This window comes from Agelaius tricolor, unplaced genomic scaffold (genome assembly GCF_023055355.1).
Source record: "Agelaius tricolor isolate 1412-34295 unplaced genomic scaffold, bAgeTri1.0.p SCAF_19, whole genome shotgun sequence".
Lineage (NCBI taxonomy): Eukaryota > Metazoa > Chordata > Aves > Passeriformes > Icteridae > Agelaius > Agelaius tricolor.
This window is the reverse complement of record NW_027269279.1, coordinates 2,094,066-2,106,076: the sequence shown is the minus strand read 5'-3', so window position 1 is coordinate 2,106,076 and position 12,011 is coordinate 2,094,066. Positions and strand designations below refer to the sequence as shown.

The window sequence follows — 12,011 nt, the reverse complement described above, 5'->3', positions numbered from 1 at the left end:
AAACACTCTGCATGCTGTAGCTCTGAGTTTATATCTGTTAATGGAATGTTCTAAAATTCTGGACTGTTTTCCAGTGTGAGACTCAGTCAGGTTTGGGATCAGGGCAGGAAATATTTAGATTGTTCTTTTCCTGGTAAAAGCTTAATTCACTCTCCATTAGCTGGGTTTTTTTACCCAAAGCAGGGAAATGGAGGTTTCACCTGAGGCAGTGACTCCCGAATGGCAGAGCTGGATCAGAGTGCTGAGGTACCCCAAAAACTGGGGATGCCTTTTTGGGGCTACCTAAAAACAGAGGCTGGACAAAATTAGGGGATAAAAAGTTTCTATTTATTGAAGGGCCTTCAGGTACCTTTAGGGCAGACAAAGGCTACACCCAAAAATGGACCACAGGTCAGGGGTTTTGACACTTATATAAGTTTGGGCCATTTGCATATTGGGGGTTAATCTGCCAATTACTGCTGCAGGTAATGAAGTCATTTTCCTCAAGTTTCTTGCCCCCAACTCACTTTTGTTTACATTTCTGGGCCCTGAGCCGGTGAGGTGTCCTTGATTGCCAGGCCTGGAGAGGAATTGTTGTGTCTGCCCAAAATGGGAAAGCAGCAGCTCACACTGCACATGGAGTTTAGAGTTCTAAAGAACTGCAGCATTACAAATACACAAAAAACATAAAAACTAAAACCTTAAAACATTGCTGGGAGTGTCCCCATGGCAAATTTCCTCCCCAGGCAGCCCTGCTGGGGGCAGCTCCTACCTTGGGCTGGCTGTAGTGCTACACTAGAGTTCTACACTGAAGAACTGCAGCATTACAAATTCATGGAACACATAAAATCTGAAACGTCTAAAAATCTAAAAAATCTAAGCCATCTAAAATCTAAAACCTAAAACATCGCTGGGAGTGTCCCCATGGCCAATTTCCTTCCAGGGGAGCCCTGCTGGGAGCAGCTCTTACCTTGGGCTGGTTGTAGTGCTACACTAGAGTTCTACACTAAACAACTGCAGCATTACAAATACATGTAAAACATAAAATCTAAAACGTCTAAAAATCTAAACCATCTAAAATCTAAAACCTTAAAACATCACTGGGAGTGTCCCCATGGCCAATTTCCTCCCAAGGCAGCCCTGCTGGGAGCAGCTCCTACCTTGGGCAGGCTGTAGCGCTACACTAGAGTTCTACACTGAAGAACTGCAGCATTACAAACACATTAAAACCATAAAATCTAAACCCTAAAACATTGCTGGGAGTGTTCCCATGGCCAATTTCCTTCCAGGGGAGCCCTGCTGGGGGCAGCTCCTACCTTGGGCTGGCTGTAGTGCTACACTAGAGCTTGGAGTTCTACACTAAAGAACTGCAGGATTACAAATGCATGGAACACATAAAATCTAAAATGTTTAAAAATCTAAACTATCTAAAATCTAAACCCTAAAACATCACTGGGAGTGTCCCCATGGCCAATTTCCTTCCAGGGGAGCCCTGCTGGGGGCAGCTCCTACCTTGGGCTGGTTGTAGTGCTCCATGGACATGGTGATGACGTTGACGCCGATGATGAAGGTGATGAAGAGGTCCAGGTAGTGGCTGGTGCACAGGCTGTGGATGTACCTCCTGGCCGGGGAGTAGTCGGCGTAGTAGGGCCTGCGCTGGGCCTCTGTGGGGACACAGGGGACAGCCATGAGCCCAGGGGGCTGCGGGGCTGCTGGCCACCAGCACGGGGCCTGGAGTCACCTCCCAGCCGGACACAGGGTGGGGAACAGAGGTGGGGAATAAACCATGGGGAGTGGCTGAGTGATTCCTGTGTGAGCCCTGTAGTTCCTGTGATCCCCGACTGATTCCTGTGTAATTCCTGAGTGATCCCTGTGTTATCCCCGTGTTATCCCTGTGTGACCCTGTGGGATCTCTGTGTGATCCCTGAGTGATCCCTGATTGATTCTTGTGTAATTCATGAGTGATCCCTGAGTGATCCCTGTGTTATCCCTGTGTGACCCCTGTGTGATCCCTGTGTAATTTCTGAGTGATTCCTGTGTGATCCCTGTGTAATTCCTGTGTGATTCTTGTGTTGTCCCAGTGTGACCCCTGTGAGATCTCTGTGTGATCCCTGAGTGATCCCCGACTGATTCTTGTGTAATTCATGAGTGATCCCTGAGTGATCCCTGTGTTATCCCTGTGTGACCCTGTGGGATCTCTGTGTGATCCCTGTGTAATTTCTGAGTGACTCCTGTGTGATCCCTGTGTAATTCCTGTGTGATTCTTGTGGTGTCCCTGTGTGACCCCTGTGGGATCTCTGTGTGATCCCTGTGTAATTCCTGTGTGATTCTTGTGGTGTCCCTGTGTGACCCCTGTGGGATCTCTGTGTGATTCCTGAGTGATTCCTGATTGATTCTTGTGTAATTCATGAGATTCCTGAGTGATTCCTGTGTGATACCTGAGCGATCCCTGATTCTTGTGTAATTTCTGAGTGATCCCTGATTGATCCCTGAGTGATTCTTGAGTGAACCCTGAGTGATTCTTGTGTAATTCCCGAGATTCCTGAGTGATTCCTGAAATATTCCTGTGCGATCCCTGATTCTTGTGTAATTTCTGAGTGATCCCTCATTGATCCCTGATTGATCCCTGTGTAATTCTTGAGTGATCCCTGAGTGATTCTTGAGTAATTCCTGAGATTCCTGAGTGATTCCTGAAATATTCCTGTGTGATCCCTGATTCTTGTGTAATTCCCGAGTGATCCCTCATTGGTCCCTGTGTGATCCCTGAGTGATCCCTGTATAATTTTTGAGTGATCCCTGACTGATTCTGCTCCTAGCACAGCCCAGTGGGGTTTTTGGGGTGAGCAGCCTCTGGTGCCAGCCAGGTCCTTCCCCCTGTCCCTCAGTCTCCTCCTGGCATGGGCAGCAGGGGAGGAGCAGGATGGACACAGGACCCAAAGCCAAGGGAAAAGCTTCAAACCCAGCAAAGCTGGGGCAGCACTCGTCTCTCTCAGCCCTGCAGGTGCCAGGAATATCCCAGCTGGGAGGAGAACATGCCCCGAGCTCCAGAAGGTTTTTTGGGGCCTTTGGGAGGTTTAAGGAAAAGCAGCCAGGGCATTCCTGAGGGATGGGAGCACACAGGACACAGCCACAAAGCGCTTGGCTCTGCCAGGACAACCAGCACAAGCTCCTCTGGAAAAAGAAATGTACATTTATATTTATAAAATAGGTAATTAAACAATATATCTGGGGCTCAGGGCATGGCTGCATCTAAAACTATTCACATGAATTTTGTATCTCTGCCTCTGGCTGGGATTCCTCCTTTTTTTCTCCTCAAAATGTGGAAATTTCTGCCTGTGACCAAATTGCTGGGAGCGTTCCAAGGAGGGTGTTTGGACCCCAGGACTGCATTTACTGCCTGTGCCTCTCTCCAATGAAAGTGTGACCACAGGGATGGCTGTGGGCACTCAAATTCCTTTCAAACTGCAGCAATGTAAATATTCTGAGTTTACACAAGGCCAAGGCAGCATTACTGTGGATTTCACAAGTGGGAGAGACACTGAGGTCACGCCGAGTCAGAGCTGGATGGTTCCTCACAGAGAGGAGATTTTACAAATATTTCAGCAAATTCAGCTTTTAATGCATGAAGAGCTCAGAAAAAGTTGCTTCACCTTGACAATAAGGAGGGGAATCAGTTCAGAAGCACTCAGTGCCCTCCTGAAATCCATCTCCCACTCCTCTCATCCTGCTAATACCTTTCAGATGGAAGGACTCTTGAAACGTGGGAGGTTTTTTGTTGTTGTTTTTTTTTTTGGGTGCAACCAATGCCAGATCAGAATCCAAACCCTTAAAATTAATTGGATAAAGAGAAACAGAATCTGCAGCTCCCTTTCAACTACATTTTTTTTTTTTTCTGGTAGTTAAAAGTACAGTGGAGGCATTTGAAAAACATTTCCTTCTGACCAGGGTCACCAAGGCTTTTGTTTTTGCTCTGCTAAGGGGTGTGGAAAAACAAGATGAAAGCAACAAGAGTTGGTTTTGAATACATTTTTTTTTCTGTTGCTTTCATGTGTCTTAATCCTACGAGTCATCTTGGACTGCTGGGGCTGTCTGTGCTACTGAGCTCAGCCTGCCTGAAAAATAATAATAAAAACATTGCAGTATAATATTTATTTCAGCCTGTACAATGTGCTTTCATGTGTTTTCAGGATTACAACATCCTTGTCCTTTCTTTTTTTTTAATTATTTTTAGGGAAATGTCTTCTTGGGAGTGCTGATAACTCCTTGGGAGGTCTGAGAATGGCCTTAATAGTTAAATGTTATATTAAGGGACTATTAATTAATGCTGAATGGTTGATTAATGGATTCCAGGAGATGAGCAGGGATGGGCTGGCACACATAAGGAAAAGAGGTTGCAGGTGGTTTTAACCACCCCTCACCTGCCCAAATGCCTGATTTATTCACCATTCAGCAAAAGATCAGGTGTTTATTCTGTTTTATCAACTAATTACAGAAGGAGAATCACAAGAAGACATTTTCCACTGCCAGGCACTGAGCTGAAAACCTCCTCAGTTCTCTGGCAGCATCAGAGCTCCTCCTGCCCATGGGCTGGAGAGGAAAACCCCAGGAGGAAGCAGAAGACCCAGAGGTGGCTCTGACCCACAGCACAGAGGGGTCCCACAGGTCTCTCTCAGCCCTGCCCAAATTCCTGCTGGGAAAACTCAGGACAGGCTCAGCCCGAGGGAGCTGCAGGTGCAGCCTGGCTCCTCTGGGATGCACACAGCCCAAAGGCAGAGCAAGGGACAGGGAACGAGCTCCAGCAGGGGGAAACATCCAAGGAGAGCTGGCAGGGAGGTGACAGAGGTGACAATAACCACGTGCAGCAGGGCCATGCTCGGGGGGACCCCATGCAGTGTCCACTCCAGGAGATGCTGCCCGTGCCAGGCTGGCAGAGGGAGCTGGGATGGGCCCACAGGGAGCAGGGATGTGCCCAGGGATGGGGCCAGAGATGTGCCTGGAGAAGGCAGGGATGAGCACAGGGATGTGCCCAGGGATGTGCCCAGGGAGGGCAGGAATGTGCCTGGAGGGAGCCAGGATGTGCCCAGAGAGCAGGAATGTGCCCAGGGATGAGCACAGGGATGTGCCTGGAGGGAGCCAGGATGTGCCCAAGGAGTTGGGATGAGCCCAGAGGGAGCTGGGATGTGCCCAGGGATGTGCCCAAGGATGTGCCCAGAGGGAGCAGGGATGTGCCCAGGAACGTGCCCAGGAATGTACCCAGGAATGAGCTGGGATGTGCCTGGAGGGAGCCAGGATGTGCCCAAGGAGTTGGGATGCCCCTGGAGGGAGCTGGGATGTGCCCAGGGATGAGCCCAGGGATGTGGCAGGGACTCCTTCCACCATCCCAGGCTGCTCCAAGCCCCGTCCTGCCTGGGCACATTGGGGTTCTTGTAGGTTTTTGTCCATTTTCATAGAATTTCAGGATGGTTTGGGTTGGAAGGGACCTTAAAGCCCATCCCATTCCAGCCCTGCCATGGGCAGGGACACCTTCCACCATCCCAGCCTGGCCTTGGACACTTCCAGGGATGCAGGGGCAGCCCCAGCTTCTCTGGGAACTCTATTTCAGCCCCTTTCCACCCTCCCAGGGAGGAATTCCTTCCCCAAATCCCATAACCCTCTGGCAGTGGGCATGCATTCCCCTTGTCCTGGCACTCCACGCTCTGTAAATGCTCTCTCTCCATCAAACACAGCCAAGTTTCCCTTCAGCTGCTGGTTTGAACTGGTGGAAGTGCAGGAGGGAAGAAAAGCAACCATCAAACAGATGAAAAAAGGAAAATCCCAGCCTTTCCTCCCCCTGCTTTTAGATGCTGGCTAATACTTGAATCTCACCTCTCTGCAGAGTATTTCAACTTTGCTTGTGGTTCTGCTGACATGGAAATTAATGAAGCCCCGTCCTCCCCTGGCTTAAAAGCATTTTTAGTTGGCATTACAATTCCCAGCTCCAGCTCCTCCATTACAATGCTCTGCATGAAACATTAGAAAGCCCTAATGGGGTTATTCATGCCTGGAACAGAGCAGCTCTGTACCTGCAGCTGCCTGGAAAAACAAGCACCAGGGTTTGAGAATTCCCTGCTTGCAAACTCTGAACCCTCAAGGATACAGCACCCAGAATTTCAGTTCCAGCTCAAGTGGTTCTGCTGGACACAGAGAGGGTTGTTTAAATTCAAATATCACCATGTGCCACCCTCTAGAGAAAGCTTTGCAGTCACTGCTTTGAAAGGCACCTCTGCTGGGGCTTAAAATTTCCCTCATCCTTCCACAGTTCCCAGCTGTGGTGGGAAAAACCTTGGAGGAACAGATTTGTGGCCACTCTCCTCTCACAGAGATGAAATCAGGAAAAAGTATTTCTGAATTCTCAGTTTTTGGGGTCTTCCTGAAGGGACACCACTAAAGGCAGCCTGCTGCCAGCTAGAGCTGGGATTCCCAGCTTTCTCAGTTTTTCCTGCTCTGCTTTCTGCCCCCAGTGTCACCCAGACCCTCCTGCAGCCCCTGAAGGCCAGGGCTGAGCTGGCAGCAGATCCAGGAGGGCTGGGTTTGGATCCCACAGCCAGAGCAGATCAAGCTGCCCCACGTGTTTTTAATGAAAACCTTTAATCTGAGGAGGCTGCTTTGGGTCTGTGTCTTCTGAGAAGCTCATTAAAAGGCTGAGAGCAGCAGGACTGTTAAATTACACTTGCATGGAATGGATGGAGCAGGGACAGCGTCAGGAAAAATATTCTGGTTTATCTTGATTTTTTTTTTTCCCTTCACATAAAAAAAGTTCACTGAGCTTTTAAAACCACATCAAATGCATTTCTCAGTGTCCTCATCCCCTACCCTCTTGCTCTCCTTGAGCAGAGTGAACCTGCTGCCAATCTCTGCAGCAAAGTGGCCCTCAGATGGGAAAGGAGAAATGGTTTGGAAAGATCTGAGGTAGTGACAGCACAGAATTGGGCTCAGAGGGACCTTTCTGCTGAAAAATCACCCCAAAGCAGGTGATGCCTCCCCATCCCACCTGAGAAGGAGCTGGGTCCTGCTGCAGGGCTGAGTCCTCCATGGAGAAATCCCTCAAGGTGCCAGGCTCCAGATCCTGGATCCAGCCTGGGATTGGTGCCTAAGACCACTCAGCTGAGGTTTAACCCACTCCAGGGCTGTGTTCTCCATGAAACAATTCCTCTGCTGTGTTCCCAGACACCAGATCCTGGATCCAGCCTGGGATTGGCACCCAGGATCACCCAGCTGAGGTTTAACCACTCCAGGGCTGTGTTCCCCATGAAACAATTCCTCTGCTGTGTTCCCAGACACCAGATCCTGGATCCAGCCTGGAACTGGAACCAGGATCACCCAGCTGAGGTTTAACCCATTCCAGGGCTGTATTTTCCACAGAACAATCCCTCTGCCAGGTCCTAAATCCTGGATCCAGCCTGGGATTGGCACCCAGATCACCCAGCTGAGGTTTAACCCATTCCAGGGCTGTGTCCCAGGAACAATCCCTCTGCTGAGCTCCAAATCCTGGACCCAGCCTGGGATTGGCACCCAGATCACCCAGCTGAGGTTTAACCCATTCCCAGCCTGGCACAGCTCCGTGGTGCATTTTCATGTGTGCAGGAAGGGACAGATCCCCCAGCCCTCAATCCCCAGGGAACACCACAGACAGGGGACAGGACACACAGACAAGGTGCCAGGCAGACAGCAAGCCCAGAGGGTGCATTTGTGGTCTAGGCTGGATTTTCCTCCTGCTAAAACACAAATCCTCCCTCCTCTCCTGCTCTGCCCAGCGCTGGGAATGCTGACTGAGGTAAAAGCAGGGATCTCTGCCAGCCTCCCCACATTCCTCCCTCCTCTCCCTGGGGTGACCAGGCTGCTCCACAGGGGTGACACAGAGTGCTGGGACACATGGAAGCAGTGGAAGGGACACATGGAAGCAGAGGAAGCTGCCAGCTGCTGCCACCATGCAGATCCCACAGCTCCACGAGCACACACACACTGCCCACAGCCACAGCTCGCATCTTTCTGAGTCTGCCATGGTTTTTTTCACCGAATCCATTAGTCACCTAAACCACCCAGGAGGTTCAAACCCCTCCCAGCTGAAACAAAAATACATCCCTTGAAATGGAAACAGCAATTTCCCAAAAGTGCAGCAGGCATTTGGGTTCACCTTGTTAACAGCTCCAGTTTGGATGCCAAGCTGTCCTTGCAGGTAGAGCCAGACATTTTCAGGGAACCTTCTGGAAGCCCAGCACATGGCCAAATATTTCACTTCTCAGCTGCTCTATTGACTTGATCCCCTTCCAGAAATCTGTCCTCCTCCCTGTGTGCTCTCCATGAAATGTTACAAGGCTCATCTGTGCAATGGCTGGGCTGAAATAGCTCCTTGGAGGTGGTGGATAAAGAGGGACAATGTCACAGTGTCCATCACTTTGACAGGGACTGGCTCTTTCTGTGTCTGAGCTGTGGAGTCACAGCCAGGCTTTAATAAGATTTATTTCCTAATCAGGAACTGAGCTGTGCCTCCATACCTGTGCCCCTGTTCTCTCAAAGGATGCTTAAAATTGCTTTTTTTTTTTTAAATTTCATATAAACTTCGAGTTTATCTGAATGTCTTTTAGGTCAGGACATTGCAGGACATTGGGGTAAAGCTGCACAAGGAGGACCCCTGGGACCCTAAAACTGATTCTCCTCCCTGTGCTGGAAATGCTGCCTTCAGTATTTCCACCCTCACACTCCCAAAGCTAAATGGGAAAAGGGACAGAAAATTGCATTTGAACTCTTGGAAATCTCTGGAGAGACTCAGTGTCTGAGCTGGATTTCATTTTGAGCCAGGCACTGAACTCACAACTGGCAAAAATCAAAAGGGCTTGGCCCTCTCTGTGGTGTCATTGAGGTCCTGTGGGGACAGCAGTGCCACCATTTAGTGCTGAGGTGTCCCAAGGAGCACCAGGCGAGCAGGAGAGGGGCTGTGAGGGACACAGCTCCTGCCCCAGGCCTGGAGGGAAGCAGGGAATGGGATGGGATTTCTCCTAGCACAGCCTGTGCTGTGTCCCTGGAGCTGGGCTGGAAATGGATATCCATGGCTTGATGTGTGGGACACAAGCCATTTGTCACAATATTTGGTCCTTCCAGGAGATGACACGGCCAGGCAGAGTCACAGCACTGCTGCAAGCAGACAGGGCCAGCAAAGCTCAGCCTTACCTCTGACTAAACTCAGCTTTGATCTCAGTGGCCAAGCCAGGTTTGCTCACTCCTCAAAAATGCCTGGCAGGCTCTCCCTGCTCACTGAAACTTCTGGGAAAGCTGGGGCTGCTTTCCTGGCAGATTTCCTGGGAATACCCTCCCAGGGGCAGCCTGCCCAGGGGAGGTGGGAATGGGCAGGTTTGGGGCAGGAAAGGAGCACAGGCTCAGGTGGGTTTGGGGTTTGATGGTCCCTATGAGATCCACTGAGAAGGAAATTTTGGCTAAAGGCCTTTTTTAGCTAAAGACCTTTTTTGGCTAAAGGCCTTTTTTGGTTGAAGGCCCTGCCCCTGGCCAGTGTTCCAAGGACAAAACGAGTCCCAGGACTGAGTTCCAGCCTGGAATGGGATGAGCATCTCCTGTCATGGACATGTTCCCAAGAGGAATCCTCCCTGCAGCCCCACCCTGGGGCTCCCTGCTGTCCCCAGGCTCTGTCCATGCCCCCATGCAGTGTCTGTGGCATGCGGGGCCATGCTCCAGGACTCCCAAACAGCATCAGCACTGGTTCAGCTGAGAAAAGAATCCCCAAACCAAAGCCCACCACCATCCTCAGATGCAGGCAGTGCGTTAAGGCACGGTGGAGCCTGGGAGTGGCCTCCAGGCACAGGGGGAGCAGGGAAACTGTTCACCCCTGTCCCTCGGTGCTTGGGACAGTGTGGCCTTGCCGGGAGGACTCTGCTGGAGGAGCATTTGCCCCCCCAGCCAAGTGAAAAGGTGACATTTCCCACCAGGACAATCCCAAGGTGTCACCAGCCCGAGCCTTAAGGCACCGCCAAAGAGGTAACGAAACAACACAACCTCGTGAACCCAAAGAACAAAACAAAACAAAAAAAACCACTCCAAAACTAAAAGGAAATCTTGCTTTGGGAGCAGGCAGGGCTCAGAAAGATTTTGGTTTGTAAGGCACTCTACCGACCAGACAGGTACATCTCCTTACTCCTGCGCTTTTTCTCCAGGCGCCGCAGCCGCTTCTCCTCCCGGCGCCGCGCCTCCTCCGCCTCCTGGTGCTGCCGGCACTTGTGGAAGTTCTCCACCACCACCCCCACGAACATGTTGAGCACGAAGAAGCTGACGATGAGCAGGAAGGAGATGAAGTAGAGCAGCATCCAAGGGTTGTGGTTCTGGATGGGCTGGGGAGGGGAGAGGGAAAAACGAGGGAGAAGCGGCACAGAGCGGGTGGGTTGAGTCAGTTTTTTTGGAGCAGTAAGTTGTGTGGGGAGCAGGGGAGCTCTGGGAGGAGGATTTTCCCTAAGTATTTCCTTCCCATTCACCTTCTCACTGACTAAAATTTTACAGTTTGGTGCAAAGCCCACCCAAAACTGCCTTACGGGATTTGATTATTTTGGTATTTATTTCACACAGCTTCAGCTAAATCGCAGTGGATGAGAATCATCCCACCAGCAAGATTGTTTCAGCTAAAGATAGGCTCCAGATTTTTAATTTTTTCAGATGTGGGCTCCTGCTTAATGTTTCTCAGTTGTTACCAGATCCTCAGAAGTGGGGGAAATGAAGTCCAAAGTGTTACTGTGGCTCTGGGTGGGTCCTACTCATGCGAGACTCAACTTCCCACGGAAAATGCCATAAAACTCACAAACTGAATGCCTTTCCCACAACATTCCTGGTGGTTTCCCATCCTCAAGCACCCTCATTCTAATTCCTTCTACACCCCCTGATGCAGGACAGGCCAGAGCTTGTCCTACATGGGAAGCAGCCATGGAAAAGCAACTCCAAAAACTGGAAAACTGGCAGCTCAATGAGCAAAAGGAACCTCAAGGAGGTTCTACAGCTCTGCTGCTTCCTGGCATTTCAAAAACCCTGGGGTGCCCAGGCCTGAGGCTGGAGAGAGGAGCACAGGTGGGCTCTGCAGGACAGGTACCTGTTGGTCAATGCCCACGGCATCCAGCCCGTCGTACATGATGTTCACCCAGCCGTCCTTGGAGGAGAGGACAAACAGGGACATCAGGGCCTGCAAAATGGACAGAAGGGGTTGGTCTTGCCTTTCAGTCCCCAGAGAAGGAGCTCCCAACTCCTCCTATGGCCTGGCCTGCTTTTCAGCCATGTGAAGCACTTCATTTTCTTCATTTGCAAAGAGAAGAACAAGAAATCTAGAGAATAAGAGGGATTGCATCCCAAAGTAGTGGCTTTGGGACAACACTCCTAAAGCCAAGGAATTGTATGACTATAGCAAGAGATCAAGAATTGATCTGATCCATATTTAACACATTTAGGATGAAAGACAGAGATTTCCAGATAAATTCATAGAATGACCAAGGATGGAAAAGCCCTCAAAGATCACTGAGTGCAAACATGAACCCACTGATAGATGATTGCAAGATCGGTTTTGGAAACTTCCTATGATGGAGGCTCCACACCCTCCTGAAGCCACACATTTCAAGTGTCCATCCATGAAGAGCTGGCATAGAAAACCCCTGCAGGGAGGACTTTACCTGCCCCAAGTTGTCGAAGTTGTACTTCCTCCGGACCCATTTGTAGTGAGCGTTGGTGCAGTCAGCCTTCGTGGTGATGTTTTTGACATCAGGGCCATCACAGTAGTAGAACTTGCCTTTAAAAAGCTGCATTTGAGAACACAAATTAAAAAAAAAAAAAAAAAAAGAACAAAAAAATAAGCAGCTTTGAAAAGTCTGTTCCCTGAAATCCTTGCTGGGAGCAGCTGCCAACCCCACCCTGGACCATTTCTCCTAAAGCCTGGCTCTTCTTCCCAAACTGAAATCTTCCTTCGGAAGCATTTCAGCTCATTATTTCCACCTCCACCCCAGCTTGTGAGA

The 12,011-nt window shown here is 50.1% G+C and overlaps 1 protein-coding gene across 2 annotated transcripts in view; it reads right to left on the bottom strand.

Annotated features, from left to right (window-relative positions):
• Positions 1-12,011, bottom strand: part of CACNA1H (calcium voltage-gated channel subunit alpha1 H) — a 153,225-nt gene that overhangs the window by 22,023 nt on the left and 119,191 nt on the right. Inside the window, exons 23-26 of one of the 2 annotated variants that reach the window (XM_071443802.1) lie at positions 11,673-11,798; positions 11,102-11,191; positions 10,142-10,355; positions 1,492-1,643 (exon numbers count right to left, since the gene is read on the bottom strand). In XM_071443802.1, the coding sequence (XP_071299903.1) occupies positions 1,492-1,643; positions 10,142-10,355; positions 11,102-11,191; positions 11,673-11,798 (582 nt within the window). The remainder of the gene's footprint in view (positions 1-1,491; positions 1,644-10,141; positions 10,356-11,101; positions 11,192-11,672; positions 11,799-12,011) is intronic. The other variant, XM_071443804.1, reaches the window with a different exon arrangement.